The sequence below is a fragment of the Panthera pardus genome, unplaced genomic scaffold, assembly GCF_024362965.1.
Source record: "Panthera pardus isolate Hobbes unplaced genomic scaffold, ASM2436296v1 HiC_scaffold_8, whole genome shotgun sequence".
Classification (NCBI taxonomy): Eukaryota; Metazoa; Chordata; class Mammalia; order Carnivora; family Felidae; genus Panthera; species Panthera pardus.
In genome coordinates this window covers 4,992,193-5,009,577 of record NW_026527013.1, presented here as the reverse complement: position 1 = coordinate 5,009,577, position 17,385 = coordinate 4,992,193, and the positions used below count along the sequence as shown (strand labels likewise).

At 57.8% G+C, this 17,385-nt stretch overlaps 2 protein-coding genes across 4 annotated transcripts; one reads left to right on the top strand and one right to left on the bottom strand.

Moving 5' to 3' along the window:
- Window positions 1–239: 239 nt before the first annotated feature.
- On the bottom strand, window positions 240–9,015 carry TRIP10 (thyroid hormone receptor interactor 10). Of its 2 annotated transcripts, XM_053896843.1 has the most exons (15): window positions 8,884–9,015; window positions 7,575–7,690; window positions 7,433–7,489; window positions 6,443–6,590; window positions 6,299–6,361; window positions 5,975–6,079; window positions 5,709–5,837; window positions 4,982–5,128; window positions 4,673–4,867; window positions 3,447–3,614; window positions 3,072–3,181; window positions 1,197–1,329; window positions 826–968; window positions 626–747; window positions 240–506 (listed from the first exon to the last, which is right to left on the bottom strand). In XM_053896843.1, exons 1-15 carry the CDS (start codon window positions 8,905–8,907, stop codon window positions 358–360), a joined length of 1,809 nt encoding a protein of 602 aa, XP_053752818.1. In that variant the 5' UTR covers window positions 8,908–9,015; the 3' UTR covers window positions 240–357. The 2 variants fall into 2 exon arrangements, with proteins under 2 accessions (XP_053752818.1, XP_053752819.1); XM_053896844.1 differs by lacking the exon at window positions 3,447–3,614.
- A 2,020-nt stretch (window positions 9,016–11,035) lies between these two features.
- Window positions 11,036–17,182, top strand: GPR108 (G protein-coupled receptor 108). 2 transcript variants are annotated; one of them, XM_019439540.2, is made up of 18 exons: window positions 11,036–11,195; window positions 11,949–12,068; window positions 12,572–12,622; window positions 12,823–12,905; window positions 13,622–13,746; window positions 13,871–13,932; window positions 14,016–14,084; window positions 14,181–14,285; window positions 14,482–14,615; window positions 14,733–14,808; window positions 15,331–15,404; window positions 15,485–15,602; window positions 15,694–15,824; window positions 15,949–15,992; window positions 16,279–16,328; window positions 16,494–16,577; window positions 16,680–16,804; window positions 16,986–17,182. In XM_019439540.2, the coding sequence occupies exons 1-18, from the start codon at window positions 11,076–11,078 to the stop codon at window positions 17,056–17,058; spliced, it is 1,644 nt and encodes a 547-aa protein (XP_019295085.1). In that variant the 5' UTR covers window positions 11,036–11,075; the 3' UTR covers window positions 17,059–17,182. The 2 variants fall into 2 exon arrangements, with proteins under 2 accessions (XP_019295085.1, XP_053752824.1); XM_053896849.1 differs by lacking the exons at window positions 11,036–11,195; window positions 11,949–12,068 and having other exon boundaries at window positions 12,593–12,622; window positions 14,000–14,084.
- The last annotated feature ends 203 nt before the right edge of the window (window positions 17,183–17,385 follow it).

Below are 17,385 nucleotides of genomic sequence, written 5' to 3'. Positions count from 1 at the left end.
AGTTTACTTCCCTTTCTTCATGCCCTCTGTGGCCAGGAAGGAGGGTGCCATCTGCTTATCCAGCCTTGGGATCTAAATCTACCAATAAGGCACAGACTCCAAAAGCTTTAGGTAAATTTTTATATAAAACAAAATGGCCCTAGCCCAGCGGCAGGAAGAAAAGATCTGAAACACGAGTATGTACATCAACAGTGGAAGGCACAGCGGGTCCGTTCGGAAGGGGTGGGGGGTGGGGCAGCAGGTTACACGGGTCTCAGCTGAAGCCACGGGGGCAGAAATAAAGTGCGTAGGTCCTGGGGCGCCCCGTGGCCCAGAAGCAGCAGCCAACAGCCCCCTTCTTCCCGCCTGTGGCAGGGTTCAGTTGAGCGTGACGCGGAGGTAGGAGGTGGGCACGTAGCCCTCACCTCCCTGTTTCCGCCTGACCCGGGTCCAGCCGTCGCCTTTGTCCTCCTCCATGAGACTGAGGTCTTCACCCTCGGCCATGGAGATGGTGCCCTCACTGGACCCTGTCATGGAGTAGCAGTGGGCTCGGATGTGCTTCACGTGCTTTGAAACAGAACTGAGCCAAAAACACCACCCCCTGCCCAACCCACCCCATCAACTGCGACACACAAGCTGTCCTCACCTTCAAAGTGGTAGATGGCCACACAGTGACCTATGGGGGATGCTGGTTCCTCCTCAAAATCCTCATCAAATTCCGTGTAGATGGGGGCATCCTGACCCTCCTCTGAGAGGGGCTCTTCAGAGCTGGTTGGGGACAGGGAAGCAGGTAAGGATGGGCCTCCTGGATCCTGGGGGCAGACCCACTCTGTCCCCCCCGCTCACCTCTCCTTGTTATCCTGTGATCTGTTGTTGCTGTTGCTGCTGTCTGGTGGGGCGCTGGCTGGGGGGTCTGGAGGCCGGGTGTGGCGGCCCAAGCTGTCTCCCCGATTGCTCAGGACTCGGCTCTCTGCCTCTGCCAGCCAAGCCTGAGAGGAGGGAGCCACGAAGTCAATCCCAGGGCAGGGCTCCTCCGGGGTTGGCCCACTCTGGGCCTGGAGGTTCCCTGAGATCACCCATGCACACCCAAGGCTGTGATGAGACACAGCTGGAGCACCCCCCCCTCCCACCAACACCTCCCTGTCCCCCCCCCCCCCCCCAGGAAGTGACTCAGCCAGGCCCGCTGGCCCCCACCCCTCCCCAGGGTCTTCCCTGACCTCATACTTCTGCACTTCCAATTTGAGCCGCTCGATGTTGTTCAGGGTTTCCGTGATCCGGGGCTCCAAGCTGGCAGGGTCCCCCATCTGGGGTGTCTTCTCATATACATCCTTCATTTTCTTCAGGGCTTCTCTAGGATGACACAGACAGATCGGAAACAACAGTCCCATGGGACTCAACAAGCAAAAAAAAAAAAAAACCCAAAAACAAAACACGTGCTTTGCTTCAAGGAACAAATAGCAAGACAAGACAGTGGTTAAATCTCAAACGTTAGTGCTTCACTGCCTGGGTTTGAATCCCAGTCTGGGCACATATCCTAACGAGTCTGGACTAAGTTACTGAACCTCTGTCTCAGGATGCAAATCTGGAACATTGGGGATGACGATACATACAGTTCATGGGAGCTCAAGACTATAACAGTGCCTTTATTTATCCAAATACATACTGAGTACCTATCACACACCAGGCGCCATTCCAGGCATCTGAAATAATAGCCCTAAACAAGCCCTAATCAGGGTCCTGCCTCTGCTCAGTCTCAGGAAAACGTGGGAATTCCAGTGGATCTACATAAAGGGTTTGAGACGGTGTATGGCATAGGGTAAACGCTCTGTACATGCTATCATTATCATTAGCCTCCCTCCGGTCCCTGTTTCCTCCAGGACTATATATACAGGCAGTAGTAGTAACAAGCATAGAGCTCTGGAGTATGGCAATCCTGGTTTCAACTTCTGCCCCGTCCTAATACGGGATCCATGTTACAGATGAGAAAACTGAGGCACAGAGAGGTGGGCCAGCTGGAATTCAAGGCCGGTCTGTCTTGGCTCCAAAGCTGCCCCCTTAACCCCTATACCATAAAAACCCAGGGACGACAAAGTTCCATATGGAACCTTACACCAATAAAAGTTTTTGTACAAGAGGTTCTGTGCAAACGGCAAAACAGAATTTGGCTGCCTGTCCACAGTGGCAAACGTCATTCCTATTATGTAAGGGGACTGGGAAAAAAACCTTTTGCTTGGAAGAAGTGAGCAAAGATTTTCTTTTTTTCAATCTGGCAGATTTTCTATTGTTAATATTTTAAGCGTCTGAAGTATTAAATAGATAACCATATGGTTTTTTTTCTTTTAGCCAATTAATGTAGTAAATGAGACTAATAGACGTTTTCATATTGAACCATCTTTGCATTACTGGGATAACACCGAATTGATTATGACTCGTCTTTTAAGAAGGTCGTTTTTTTGGGCGCCTGGGTGGCTCAGCTGGCTAAGCGTCCTACTTCGGCTCCGGTCATGATCTCACGCCCCACGTTGGGCTCTGTGCTGACAGCCTGGAGCCTGCTTGGAATTTTCTCCGCCCCTTCCCTGCTCGTGAACTCGCACGTAGTTTCTCTCTCTCTCTTTAATAACACTTTAAAAAAAAAAATTTTTTTTCCATTATGGTAAAATACACAGAACACAAAATTCCCCATTGGAACCATTTTGAAGCATCCAGTCCAGTTCCGTTGCATTAAATTACATCCACGCTGTGTGCAATCATTGCCATCACATGATACGTCATTTTTAAAATACATCATTGGATTTGTTTGGCTGGGATTCTGCATGTAAGATCATAAGTGAAATTTCAATTCCTTGAATTCTTGCTAACCGATATGGGAATGGATTCCACCAGCCTCCTAAAGGAGCTGGCAGCTTTCACTTTTTCTGTTTGCTGGAGTGACTTAAGAGGGGAAGTAACGCTTTCCTTTTCAGTGTGGTAGGAATCACCTATAAAACCACTGAGGCCTGGGGTTTACTGGCAAGATCTTCGAACACCACTCCGGTACAGTTCACTTATTACTGTATTTCGGTCATTGCCTGCCTGCCTGCCCCCAACCTTACCTCTGGTCAAGCTCCTTTTGTAGTTCACGGCTCCGTTCTTCAAGCTGTTGCTGAAGTCGCTTTCTTTGCTGCTCTGGGGGCAAGTGGCTGAAATCCTCTGTCACCACTGTCTGCAAGGTAGGAAGACACTGCGTTTGGGATCAGGAATGCTAAGCTTCCAGGCTCTTCTACATTGCTAAGACACACCAAGTCCACCTTCCTCCCCACCCAAGGTTCTTGGGGGGCAAGGCCATGCACAGAGCAAAGCAGGTCCGGGTCTGGCAACCGGAGGAGCGGGCCCAGCCGGCGGCAGGAAGCGAGCCCAGGGTCCCGCCACCCAGCTGCTGGGCGGGCTGGGGCCGCCCCCTCCTCCTCCTCCCCCGAGGCCTCACTTACCCCACGGCTGCCTCGAAGGCTGCGGAAGGATGCTAGCCGCGGTTTGACCGACTTACTGATCTCACTCAGTATGGCCAAGGGGTCGAGGCCGGAGCGGGGGGATGGGGGTCCATTAGGCAATGCCGAGGGCAGGGGGCCCCCCAGGGGGGAGAAGGGTGGAGGGCGTGGCTACCGGCGGGGGCAGGGGAGGGGATTGGGTCAGGAGGGGTGGGAGGATGTAGAGAACGAGGATGGACGATGGACGTAATAAAGAAAAGAGAAAAAACAAAATGGAGAAAAGAAAAGAAAAAAAAAAACAAAACAAAAACGGTAAGAAAACCAGAACTCAAGATGCACAATCACACACAGAAAATGCATGCAAAGAGCAACATAAAAATCTGGGATGTGGTGGGGAGGACATTAGACTGTGAGCCAGAAGGCTGGACCCCTCCCTAACCCCCTATGTTGCACCACCGTTGAATCCCATATCCAGTACCTAAGAATGGGGCCGGGGGGGTGGGAGGCAGGGAGGCCCAGGTTTCCGTGCACCCAGCTTTCTGGGCTCACAGTCTAGAAGGTAGAGGGAGATACATGCAGGAATCAAGGTCTCAGACAGGTACGTGGCCACAGAGGTCAAAGGCAAGCTAAGAGAAGGATAGAAGTCACGATGGATCAGAAGGGTTACAGGTGGGGTTTCAGCTGGGAGAGTCTCATGTACAAATTGAAAAGGGGTATCAAATTATATGTCAAGACAGATCAAAAATATAAAACAGGGGTCATGGGATATAACCGTGGGGCCGGGGGACGGTGTCTGAAGATATAACCGTGGTGGGGGGTGTCTAAGTTATAAAACAGGTATGTGCTTGATATTAAAAGCCAAAAACCCCAAGAAAAAACAGCCTGAGGGTCACAGGCCTGGAGTCACATTGGCAGGATGGAGAGACTCCAGGGGAGTCCCCAGGGCCAGCGTCCCGAGCCCTCATCCAGCCCTGAACCCCAGAAGCAGGTCTTCTCCTAGCATCCTGAGAAGCAGCACACAGACACCACAGGCCCCCTCCCTGCACCCCACTCAGCCTTGGGGGACTCCCAGGCCAATCACCCGGCCGCCTCCCTTCCCTCCAGCCCGGGCCAGCAGCCAAGAGGAAAATTCCTGCCTGGGACTCAGCGTCCTGGCGGCCGGGGCTGACTCAGTGGGGGCCCCCCCTGTCCCTACTCACATTCCCCATCCCAAGGGCCCCGGCCCCCACCTTGTTCTTCTTGCTGAAGGGCCAGCGCTTGGCACGGCTACGGCCCGGGCCTCGGAGCTCAGGCCGTCCATCAGAGGGGGTGCCCAGGCTGCTGTCTGAGGGCACGCGGTTCATGGGCTGGCTGAAGTCTTCGAATTCCACGTCACCCGGGCGGGCAAAGCCTGACTTGTGCAGCTCAATTAGGACCTGGGAGTCCTGTGGGGGGCGGTGGGGGGGGGGGGGGCAGTCAGGGGCAAGATGAGATGCTAAGCCTTTGGGGTCCTCCTACTGCCCACCTGTCAGCCCCCTCGCCCGGGACCAGACACCCACATTCTTGGCGTCTACGGCATCCGCAGCCACCTTCATGCCCTCTAGACACTTGGCAATGATGGGTACCACCTGCAGCTCGGCCTCTGACAGGAGCCCATACCCAGCCCCCAGGTGGGTGGCCCGACGCTCATCCATGTCCTGAAGCTTCTGCGGGGACAGAGACAGGGGCACTAACGAGGGGCCAGCAGCAGTGATCCAGCTCACAAACGTGATGGGGCTCCACCCTGGCCCAGCCCCGAGCCGTCTGGTGGGGGAGACACAGAATCAAACAGACCCCACCCCAGGGTGGTCATGGGAGGAGACATGGGACAGGGGAGATTTCAGAGAGGACTTTGAGGAGCTCCCGCCTTGCCAGGGGAGTCAGGAAAGGCTTCTCAAAGTGGGTGACCGTGCTCAAAAAGCAGACCTCGCACAGACACAGCCAGTCCCAGGGTTGGGACAAACCAGAAGGCTAAAGAAGAAGAGGGGAAATGCGAGACCTTTCAGAGGGCAGGTTAGAGCTGGAGCTTAGAAGAACGGACAGAGCGTTCCAAAAGGAAAAGGAAGACGTCCCTGGCAGAAAGAACAGCTTGAGTAAAGACAGAGCTCGCGGACACTGGTTGTTTTTCTAACCGCTTTTCAGCTGAGAGATCGGGACATTGCTGCTGAGGTTCCGACACGTGTGTAAGAGTCGATTCACTCTGGGGGGGTTTTCAGGAGGATGGGGCTGGGGGCCTGGAACACTCACGTCGAATATCTGGGGCATCTGGGAAAAATAGAAGTGGGCCTGGTCGCGGTTGAAGCGCTGTAGTTGGGCTGCGTACTCATTTTTGCTTTCTTCTGCCATGTGACTTCGAAGGTGGGCTTGTTGCTTGGCCTGAGGAGCATGGAGGTAGAAGTTGCTGCCAGGTCCTGGCCGCATCCCGGCCAGACACGACCCCCCCCCCACCCCCCCCGCCTCTGCCTCCCGCCCCCATCTCCCCTCATCAAGCCCATCCCAGACCCTGCAAGTACCTTCTCCACATCAGCCTTGGTGGCATTGATATCCTGATCGAGTCGCTCAGCAGTCTGGGCTGCCTTTTCAGCCTCTCGACAGTCACGCTCAAATTTGCGCTTACTCTGTGTTGGGGGCCAGAACCAGAAGGAGGTAGTAGGTTGAGACAGCAAGGTTTCAGGGACTGGCGGAAAAGTGACCCAGCAAACGGGGGATAAGGGGCACGGCAGAAGCCCCCAGGGGAGAGGGGCTGCAGGCCAGACAACGCGGACAGCTCCACGGATCAGTAACCCTCCCCTGGCCCTCAGGGACAGAGCCACCCTTCTCCACACCCACAGACTCACATTCTCCAGCTGTTTGAAGCCACTTTCCAGCTGCTGCTGGGCCCGACGGCCTTCCTGAAAGTGCTGTGCCAACAGAACTGGTTAGGCTCACCTAGGTTGCAGTAAGCGGCCCCTGAGAAGACCCAGGGAGGGGGAATCGCTCACCATCTTCCTCTCGTGTTTCATCTCCTGTGAATACTTGGCCAGCTCAAGACACACGCGGACGCTGAGGTTCTCGGCCACCAGCTCCCGCTGGCCCGCAAAGTCATTCACCTCCTGGAGAATCTGCACGAAGGACTGTTGCTGGCTGAACCTGGGGCAGGATGGGAGGGGGCAGCGAGCCAAAGTCAGGTCCCCCCCGGACCCACCTCCATATAGAAAAGGGAAAAAAAGCCCCAACACATTCCTCCCGTAAGCAACCTTAAATTCTGGTCCGTATCCCTTACCCCAAACCCTTCAGTGGGATACGTGTTGGAACTCAGAATTGTTCAGGTTTAGAAGGGGGATATAATGCTGATGTCTTTTATGCATCACCCCAGTGGGGTCAGAGCAGCATCAAACACAGTATTTTTGCAGCCAGAGGCATTAATATTCACGCTAAGTGGGATAAAGACCAAGGACGTGATCAACATCAAGTCAGTTTAGAGGTTGCTGCCAGACAAGTTGCCCACACAATCTTGATTTCTGGAGCTTTTTGGATTCTGGAACTGGGGACCTGGGGTAAAGCGAAATGCTCCTATGACACTTACTATTGCCTAGACACCGTTTCAATGCATTATCTCAGTTAATCTTCGCATGCGCCCTACAAGGTCACCATCATCATCCCCATGTCACAGGTGAGGAGAACAGAGGCATAAAACAGAAGTCAACTGCCCAGACTCACTCATTTAGTAACTGTTAGAGCCTCTCTCTCACTTAATAGGAGAATAAAATGGAAAACTTGAGTCAGTTGCCCAAAGCAGGTGGGCTAGAAAAGAGTGGATTTAGGATTCTGACACAGGTAATCTGGATGTTGCAACCATGCCCATCCCTCTAGGTGGGATCTGAAGCAAGAAGTAAGGGACTTGCTTGGGGTAGCCTAGTGAGGGAGAGGAAGTGAGACCCACACCCCCGGGGCCCCCCAAATCTAGCCCTGCAATCCCTCTCCGTCCTTACTTGGATTCCGGGTCATCTTTGGCAGGCCTCTTGGGCAGGTATTTTTTCACCAGGCTCCTAACGGAGGGAGGCAGAAAGGCTGAGCCCCTGGCCCTCCAACAGCTCCCCCAAGCCCCAGGGGGGGTCCACCGTAAGGTCTCACCTCAGTTGCTTTGCATAAGCCTGCTCCACCTCGGTCCGCTCTTTCACGAACTTCACGTATCTGTCCAACAGGTCCAGCCCCCACTGCGTGTGCCGCTCGAGCACCTCAAACTGATCCTGGAAGGAGGCGTGGGGATCCGGAACGAGACGTTGGGACCCCACTGCCGGCCGACCAGGCGCGGGAGAGGCCTGAAGGCTCTGGGCTCGGAGAAGGAGTGGCTTCCCGGCCCCGCCCCGGCGCGGCGCGGGGGGAGGCAGGAAACCGGCGGGAACCCCCTCCCCTTCCCGGGAAGGACCAGGGAACAGGGGCGGGGCCCCAGCCGGACTACAGGGTCCCCGTCGCCTGACCGCCAAGAGGGGTGTGGAATGGGGCAGAGCCACTCCCCCCTGCCCTGGCTCCCCTAATCCCCCCCCCCCTACAAGATTCCGGAAAATCCGGCCGGCCCGGCGTGAGTCAGGCCAGAGGGGCAGGGTTCCCTGCAGCTTGGGGGGCCCAAGAATGTCCAGGGGACAGGCCCCACGTTCCCCGGTTCGCCAAGCTTCCCGGGGTACCCTCCCGATATATGACTCCGTCTCCCCCACTGAGTCCACTGCACCTCCAAAAGAAACGCCACACCGAGTTGTGGGGGAAGGAATCTAGCTATCCCGCTGCACCCAGGAACCCAGGGATGCCACCGCCCCCATAAAAAGGAGGGGTCAGAGGTATGGGTTAGGATACGGGGGAATTTCTGGGGCTTCCAGAGTAGAGATTAGAGGTGGCCTGGGGGCAGCCCCTCCCTATGCCTGGGGCAGGTTGGGGGAGGGGACTGCGAGGCGAGGCTCGGCCTCGTAGCCCCCTCCCTCCCCAGAGGGTCCCAAGCCCCTAGGTGTTGATTGGCGGCGCCGGGAGGGCGGTCAGAACTTCTAGGTCCCACGTGGGGTTGAAAGTGGCCAGAGGGTCCCCTCCCCCGCCCGAGCGGGACAGGCGGGCGGCGGGCAGGGACCCAGGGGCCGTAAGATAAGCCGCCGGCCCAGCCAGGGTGCTCAAAATAGGTGACCTCGCCCGGCCGCCCCGGCCTTGTCCTAGGACTTCTGCCCTCCTCATTCCGAACCCCGCGCTCAGTTTCCCCACTCCGCTCCTGCACGGTCGCCCTCCGCCCCGGGCGTCCAGAAACGCCCTGGGAAACTCCGAGAGAGGGCGGAAAGCTGGGACTCCAGGGGTCGCTGAAGGGGAGAGCTCCGAGCCCCCGCTAAGGTGTTGCAGGAGCAAAGAGGGAGGGGGTCTGGACTCCAGAAAGGGAGGAACGTGGGGCAGGGCCGATCGGACTCACCCACAACTCGGTGCCCCAATCCATGCTGCTCCCGCCGAAGCCGCCGCCGCGCCCGGTCCCCGCCGCCCGCCGCCGGGAGACTCAGCTCGGGGCGGCGCGCCCGGCCCCGCCCGCCAGGGCCCGCCCACTCCAGGCTCGGCCCCGCCCCCGCGGGCCCTGCCACGCCCCCATCTGCGCGGAGCCCCTGAACTGCGCCCTGAAGGCGGGACCCCCAAGGAGGCGGGGCCCAACGGACGCCCCGCCCCTTCTTAAAGGAAAGTTGCCACCCGATGCCACTGGGCCGACCCCTTAAAGGACCCCCACCCATTTTCCAAATCCGGCCCCTCTTATCCTCTCCACCCCTGCCCTGCCTGGGGCTGTTCTTACTTTTCTCTTTTCCTTCAACCAACCATTCCTTAAAGGGCCAAGACATTAAAACCCCAACCCGACAGGTCCTTCCCCCACCCCTTCTGTGGAAGAACCTGAGGTCACCCCGCTCTTGTGGGCCGGCCGGGCTCCAGACATCTCTGCTCGTCCCACTAATGGTCTGGTTCTCTCCGGCCACAGGGCGGATGGGAGGACTTCGATCCGGCCCAGAACGCGTCTCCGCCAAGGCCCGGTCCATTAGCGCCCCCACCGCATCCTGCCTTCCCCCTCCTCCCGAAGTCTGCGCCGGGAAACTGAGGACGGGCCGTCCTTGGGGCACCGGGCCCAGGTCTTTCCTCGGCCCTCATCCAGTTCGCGCTTCCACCCATTTTCCAGTCGCATCCATTAAGACCCAATCAGGCTTCCTAGTCTGTACTGACCCTGGTTCCGACTCCACCTCTCCCTCCAGAAACTCGGGCCCTGGGGGCTGGAAGTCTGTCACCTCTTTCATAAAAGTCTGTTCGCACCTCATTAATCTCTTTAAGGCACTGGGATGAAAGGAGAGAGAATCCTGCAGCTCCCACCCTCCTGTCTCCAGCCTTTGGTGCTTAGTGTCTACAGAGGTGACAGACGCCCCAGAGCCCCCAGGCACAAGTTAGGCTCTAAGCTCCCAGATTCCCAGTACACACACCGGGGAGCCCAGGAGGATAGCCCCAGGAGCCCACACTGGCACAGATGGCCCTGTGGGGACCTGGCCCCACCTGCTGGTGGCTTCTGAGCTAGAAAACCTCAAGCTGCGAAGTGGGCTGTGCTCCAGGGGCTGGGGGACCAGATGAATCAGTGGCTCAGCCTGGTATTAGAGTCTCAAATTCAAATTGGAATTGGGATTCATTCCAGGTCGGCACCACAGTTGGGATGGGATCTCAGACTGGGGTCAGAAGCTTTGCCGAGGGGTCAGCAACCCAGTAGGGGGTCTGGGACTCAAACTAGGGTCCAGAGGTCAGGCCTAGTCTGGGGCCAGTGCTCCAAGTGGAGGGCTCAACCAGAGATTAAGGCTCAGTGTAGGTTGAGGGTCAGAAGGGAGTGGGGAAGTCTGGGTTTCAGGCTGATGTCGGGGCTCAGCTGCAGGTAGGGGGACTCAGCCGAGGGTTGGTGTTCAGTCCATTGACAAGTTCAGCCTGGCATCTGTGCATGGGCTTCTAGTTGCCTCGCTCGAGGGAGGGAGGCTCCGCCTAAGGCTGGGATTCAGCCCAGGGTCATAGGTCATCCTAGGGCCAAGATTTAGCCTGGGGCTAGGTTTAGGCCTCCTAGGATCAGAAAGATTAGAACCGGACAGGCCTCGGCAGATGCGTGTGTTTACCAAAAATCTGTGCTCTGGCTAGGAGCCACTTCCCCGGGGTGAAAAGGGGAAGTCCGTCCTTGGGGATATTGGGATATGTAGTTTATTGAATGCCCTGTTGCGCTGTCTGCTCTCACTGCATTCTGGGTAATGTAGTCCTGGACAGACCTTCAGTTGGGCGTGGATGAAGGAGTTCCGCTTCAAGGGCGGGATATCAGATCCATCACAATTGGTTAGGTGGACTGTTTGTCAAATTACATCGGGACAATCTTTCTAATGATTGGTGAGAGCGGAGGTGGGGTCAAGCATTATCAGCACCCCATTCGGAGCCGGTGTTGTCTGTTTGGTGTCGTGCAGGGGTGGGGATGCGGATTTTCTAGGAAAGAGTCGCTGATTGGCTGGGCGGGCTGGAAATGCCGGAAGGTCGGCCCTCACGGTGCGGCGATTGGCTCACCCGTTGGCGGTGGGGGCGTCGGAGGCGGTATCAGGGGAGGTGGTGGCTCTAGAGATGGCAGTGAGCGAGAGGAGGGGGCTCGCCCGCCTGAGCCCCCCGGAGTGGGGGCAGCTGCTACTTCTGCTGCTGCTCTTGGGTGGCTGTTCTGGGCGCATCCACCGACTGGCGCTGACGGTGAGTCCCGCCGCGCGGCGGACTGGGGCGGGGGGCGCAGTGTTGTCTCGAAGAAGCCCCTGGTTTGGAGTGGTCTCGTCCTACCTCCCCCTCGTCTTACGTGGGATGGAGCGGTCCGGCGCCCCCCGCCTCCAGGCCCGGAGTGGTCTCGTCCGAGGAGTCCCTTCAGTCCTCTGGTGGCGCAGCCTGGCTGGCAGTGTTAGGACTGTGCCCCGCCCGTTGGGGGGGTGGGTCTTCAGCTCCAGGGAACACCCCACCCCCTCCCGCCCGCCCCTTAGTCCTCTAAATTCTTGAGATTGCTCTGGGGGGCGCTGGCACCTTTGGCGCCGCCCAGGGGAGTCCCTGGGGTTTCTAGGATTGGGTTCTCTGCGCACTCACTGGGATCTTGGGGACTCATTTGGAATCTACAAACTGGGAGGTCAGAGCTCGGCGCACCAAGATAAATAACTCTGCTCTTGGGGTGGTGTTCACCAAGTGCGGAGACTTGCAAATGCCCCACGCTTTCTTTTGCTGGACTCTCAGAATGGTGGCTGGAGGATGTGGGGCTACCCTGTTCCTCCCCGGGGGATTGGTCTGGGGACATGGCCTCCGGGAAGGCCCTCTCAGCCTCTCCCATTACTCTTTGGACCTGTCCTCAATCTAGGGGTACCAGGAGGGGGCCGAGCTCTTAGGGGGACCTCGCGCCAGAGCCGTGGGGCTGAGTTGAAAAGAAGTCTGAGCTGCCGCTGCCTCTTCCTCCTTGGTCTCCGGCAGGGGGAGAAGCGAGCAGACATCCAGCTGAATAGCTTCGGCTTCTACACCAATGGCTCCTTGGAGGTGGACCTGAGCCTCCTGCGTCTGGGCCTCCAGGAGACAGAAGAGAAGGCCCCGCTGGTGAGGGGCTTTGAGGAGTTTGCTGGAGCAGGGCGAAGAGCACAAGTTTCCAAGCCCCCTGTCCTCAGTTTGTAGCTCTGCCCCTCATCCGTGTGATCTTGGGCAAGTGCATTGGCCCCTCTGAGGCTCCATCTGTAACATGGGAAAAACAAAATCTCGTGCCATGTATGCTAGACCCTGAGCTTGGGTTGGTGGAGGGAGGGCATTATTACATCAACATTTTAATTGGGTGAAAACAGGATGGGCTAGGTCCAGAGGACCAGTGAGAGTCTCCCTAGGGAAGTGACATCCACGTAGAGTGGCTCGAGATGGTTAGGAGTTAAGAGTATGAGAAGCCAGGGGCAGGATGGTGTGTTGGAAAATTCCATGAGTGAATGTGGGACCTAGTACATAGTAGGTGTTCAGTAAATTTGAGGTTACATTCCTATTGCTACTAAAAGAGGTGCCTTGGCGAGGTCTCTGCGCAATCCCTCATTTTGTCCCTTTTTCTTTCCACCTGCCAGGTGGGGTTCAGTCTGACTCGGGTTCGATCTGGCAGTGTTCGATCCTACTCAGTGAGTGGAGGGGGAGGTAGGGAGGGGGTGAGGAGGGCCTGGGATGTCTGTCCTTTACATCTGGAGCCCAGAGGCCCTCATTCTTTCCCAGAGAGGGGAGCAAGAAGTGACCCTCCCTTGCGGGGTACACGGGGAGGAGGCAGGGTGGGGGTGGGTTAGTGGGAGTTGGTAACCAAGGTGCCCTCTTACCCACCCCCCAGACCCGGGATCCCCACGACTGTCCTCTCTGGAAAAACAGTAGCAACCTCCTGGTTCTCTTCCTCATCAACACCAAGGATCTGCGGTAAGTTGATGGGCCAGGGGCTCCGTCATTTGTGTTTCCCTGGGTGTGATACCCACGTGAGCTGATCAGGTACAGTGAGGAGCCAGCCGGAAAGAACCTCCGTGCTCTTAGGAAGAAAGCCACGTGCTTTTCAATTTTGCCTTCCAGCCTTCTGGTTACGGGAAGGAGGGAGAGGGGCAGGGTACCCAGAGAGTGTTGGGGTCTCAGGGCAGAAGACACGGACACAGAGGAGTGTTGTGAGAATTGACAGCAATAGTTCATGCTTGTTGAATGCTTCCTGTGTGCCAGGCAGCATCCTGCGAGCTTTTACAGGTGTGAACTCATCGATTCTTTATACTATTATTATCCCCATTCTAAAGAAGAGGAAACTGAGGCCCAAGAACTGGGATGTGGACCCAGGCAGCCTGGCACCAGAGTCCCACAATACCATGTAGCCTGTCTATAGACACATTTTCATTTAAAACAATGCGCTGAAGTAGAACGAGTAAGTCACTGTCACGGGAAGTGACAGTCACGGGTGCAGGCAGTTCATAGATGTGGCAGTCGTCCTGATGGGTGGTGGCCAGTGCTGGAATTGTGTGACCGCTGATTCAGCCTGGTGCTGCCCTCAGAAAGGAGATCCCAAGGGCCCAAGGGGCCATTGAGTTCCTCTGCACAGGTCATGCACATGACCCAAGCCTTCAGCCTCACCCTCACGGTCCCCACCCTCACCCCAGGGTCCAGGTGAGGAAGTATGGAGAGCAGAAGAAGCTGTTTATCTCTCCTGGGCTCCTCCCCGAAGCACCTTCTGAACCAGGGCCCTCAAATCCAGTGCACACAGTCACCCCTAAGGTGGACAGCGGTGAGTGAGGCTGGCCATGTGAGCGGGGAGAGTGTAGATGGCTAGGGCTGTTCTGGGCTGCCTCCCGTTTTTCTGCTGTCCATTTGTCCATCCATCTCTCAACTCATTCACTTGTCCCCTACAGGGGCCACCACTACGCTTGACAAGGCCAAGTCGAAACCCACAGTGTCCCAGGGAGATCAGCAGGTTCGGGGAAGGTCTCTTCAGGGGCATATGGTGACCCAGGCTGGGAGCCAGCTAATGCTCCATGCAGCACTCTGTCCCCTCAGGGCCCCAGTGGGAAGGACAAGGAACTGATCCTGGGTCTCGGGCATCTCAACAACTCCTACAACTTCAGCGTGAGTGTCTGTGAGCGCCTGTGGCCCCACCTCCTCCCAGAGTGGGGACTCCCAGACTGAGGCCTCCACTCCCCCTGTCTGCCCCCCACCCCCCAGTTCCACGTCGTGATCGGCTCTCAGGCGGAGGAAGGCCAGTACAACCTCAATTTCCACAACTGTTACAACTCCAGGCCGGGCCAGGAGCAGCCGTTTGACATCACGGTGAGCAGACGCAGGGCGGCTTTGCCACATCCTCCCTGAGGCCATGCTGTGGACCGGTAGACCGATGTACCCACCTGGGAGATGGGAAGACCGAGGCACGGAGAGGGGGAGCTTGAGAGTGGGAGAGTGAGACTCACACTCATGGCTCTGCACGTCCAGAGCTGGTATGCCATCCCCACCGCTGCCCCCTCCCCAGGTCATGATCCGGGAGAAGAACCCTGAGGGCTTCCTGTCAGCGGCAGAAATTCCCCTTTTCAAGCTGTATATGGTCATGTCTGCCTGCTTCCTGGCTGCTGGCATCTTCTGGGTGTCCCTTCTCTGCAGGAACACGTAATGCCTGGTTGGGGGGAGGGGTCCCCCACCTCCTCTCTTCATACCCTCCCATCCCTGCCCCTAACTAATGCCCTCCACCTCCTTCTGTCCGTGACCTTCCCCACCCCCCACCAGGTACAACGTCTTCAAGATCCATTGGCTGATGGCAGCCCTGGCTTTCACCAAGAGCATCTCCCTCCTTTTCCACAGTGTGAGAGCTTGGGCCCAGAGCAGAAGGGGGTGGGCTGGGGTCTCTGGGTCCAGGAAGAAGCCCAAGCAGCCCACTCCCCAAATCTCTGCAGACCCTGGGCTTGGGAGTTCATTTGTCCTACTGTCCACATGTCCAGCCATTTTTGCACTGTGGCCTCCAGCTGTCCACCCAGCCCAGCTGTCTGCCTGTCCTTCTGTCCGGCTGTGACTGTCCACTGGCCCAGCTCTGACTCTCCCCCTGACTGATTGTCTCACTATCTCATTGTCCATCCATCCAGCTGTGACTTCCCTGCCTTTGTCACGGCTGTGACTGCCCATCCGTCATCCCAGCCGTCCACCCCTATGTTGTCACGGCCATTTCTGAGTCCACCTGCCATCCTGGTCATAACTGTCAGCTCTGTCCACTTTCTGACCACCATGCAACAGTGATCGTCCATGTTCCTAAGCCATCGCTAGCCTCCCAGTTGTCACTGTCCACCACCCATCCGTCCGTCTGTCTGACTGTCCATCCGTCCACCTCCAGATCAACTATTACTTCATCAACAGCCAGGGTCACCCCCTCGAAGGCCTCGCTGTCATGCACTACATCACACACCTGTGAGTGCCCTTCTCTGCGGCAGGTTGGGGGGTGGGCTGGGGAGGGTCGGGCACCCCCTCTTACCACACACACTCCCCAGGCTGAAGGGCGCTCTCCTCTTCATCACCATCGCCTTGATCGGCTCTGGCTGGGCCTTTGTCAAGTACGTCCTGTCAGACAAGGAAAAGAAAATCTTTGGGATCGTGATTCCCCTGCAGGTGCACAGGAGGCCCCAGGCCGGTGGGTGGGGATGGGACCAGGCACACCTTGGCCCTTGGGGCACACCTACCCAGCCTACACCGCCCCCAGGTCCTGGCCAACGTGGCCTACATCGTCATTGAGTCCCGTGAGGAGGGCGCCAGCGACTACAGGCTCTGGAAGGAGACCCTCTTCCTGGTGGACCTCATCTGCTGTGGCGCCATTCTCTTCCCTGTGGTCTGGTGAGGATCTGACACGTGACCCCCCTGCTGGAGGCTGAGGACCCCTCCCCCCACCCCCCCAGGCCACCACAAACATGGCCAGAGGTAGTGCTGACAGCTTCCTGTGTCCCCTGCCCCATTCCAGGTCTATCCGGCATCTCCAGGATGCATCGGGCACTGATGGAAAGGGTGAGGCCCTGGTCCCAGGACCTCCTGGGCCCCCAGCCCCTGTCCCGCTCCAGGACCCTCTTTCTGATCCCTGGATGTCCCTTCCCTCCCTGCCGCCACTGCCTTCCTGCCTCTCTACCTTGCTTCCCGTCCAGCACTCCCCAGCCCAAACATCCCCCTCCAGGTTTCCTGCCCCTTGGCCCCTCCCCAAGATGTTCTCCCAGTCCCCAGACCTCCTCCACACCTCTCCCTTTCCCCATGCCCCCAGCCTCCTTCCCCTAACCCCCCTCTCTGTGTACACCCTCAGTGGCAGTGAACCTGGCCAAGCTGAAGCTGTTTCGGCATTACTATGTCATGGTAGGAGCCCCATTCTCACTCGGCGGAGTTTTGTGGTCTTCGGGGGGATTGTTTTTTCCGGGGGTTACAACCAGCCCATTGGCATACCCACTCTAACCCCTCCGTCTGCCATCAGCCAGCCATCACTCAGCCCCAACGCCCTGCCCTCTGTCTCTGTCCCGGCAGATCATCTGTTACGTCTATTTCACGAGGATCATCGCCATCCTGCTGCGGGTGGCCGTGCCCTTCCAGTGGCAGTGGCTGTACCAGGTGGACACGGGGGCCATAGGCAGATGGGAGGGTGGGCCAGACAGCTTTGGGGGCGGGGGTGCAGGGGGCGTGCCTGACACTCCTCCTGCCCTTGCCCTGCAGCTCTTGGTAGAAGGCTCCACTCTGGCCTTCTTCGTGCTCACTGGCTACAAGTTCCAGCCTGCAGGCAACAACCCATACCTGCAGCTGCCCCAGGAGGACGAGGAGGACGTGCAAATGGAGCAACTGTGAGCCCCGGGCCTCAGGGGCTGGTGGGGGGCGCGGGCACAGGAGTCCCGGAGGCAGGGTGGGCGGGGCCAGCGCTCGGGGGGCGGGGCCGGGGAGCTCTAGGAGTGGATTTGACGGCCATTGGGGGCGGGGCCTGGTCCCCCTCAACTCCTGAGCCGCCTCCTGGTTATCTGCCTCTAGAATGACCAATTCTGGGTTCCGGGAAGGCCTGTCCAAAGTCAACAAAACGGCCAGCGGGCGGGAGCTGTTGTGATCATCCCGGCATCTGGGACCAGCCCTCCGTCCCCGCCTGCTCCCACCCGCTCCACACACACATTCCTTACTCCTGCGGGCTCCCAAAGCGCCAGGAGCAGGAGGAGGAGGGCGCCCGGGGCGCATGCTGCGCCTAGCTCCCTGAGGCTTGAGTCCCCAGAGCCCATTCAGAAGAGAGCCCCCCCTCCTCCCCCAAGTATTGGGCAATCCTGTCCCCGCCCTGGAGCCATCTGCCGCTTGCAGTTGCGCAATAATGACCGATCTGTTTTGCTAGCCTGGTTTCTTGCTTTTCTGGGTGTTGAGGTCTAACACGGAGGTTGTGCTTACA

Coding starts and splice junctions, on each gene's coding strand:
- TRIP10 (XM_053896843.1), bottom strand. CDS start 8,907: ATGGATTGGGGCACCGAGTTGTGG. Junction 4,868..4,981: donor ATGCCGTAGACGCCAAGAAT/GTGGGTGTCTGG, acceptor CGCCCCCCACAG/GACTCCCAGGTCCTAATTGA. Junction 3,615..4,672: donor CCTTCAGCAAGAAGAACAAG/GTGGGGGCCGGG, acceptor CCCCGCCGGTAG/CCACGCCCTCCACCCTTCTC.
- GPR108 (XM_019439540.2), top strand. CDS start 11,076: ATGGCAGTGAGCGAGAGGAGGGGGCTCGCCCGCCTGAGCCCCCCGGAG. Junction 14,286..14,481: donor AGCAGCCGTTTGACATCACG/GTGAGCAGACGC, acceptor CCCCCTCCCCAG/GTCATGATCCGGGAGAAGAA. Junction 15,405..15,484: donor ATGCACTACATCACACACCT/GTGAGTGCCCTT, acceptor CACACTCCCCAG/GCTGAAGGGCGCTCTCCTCT.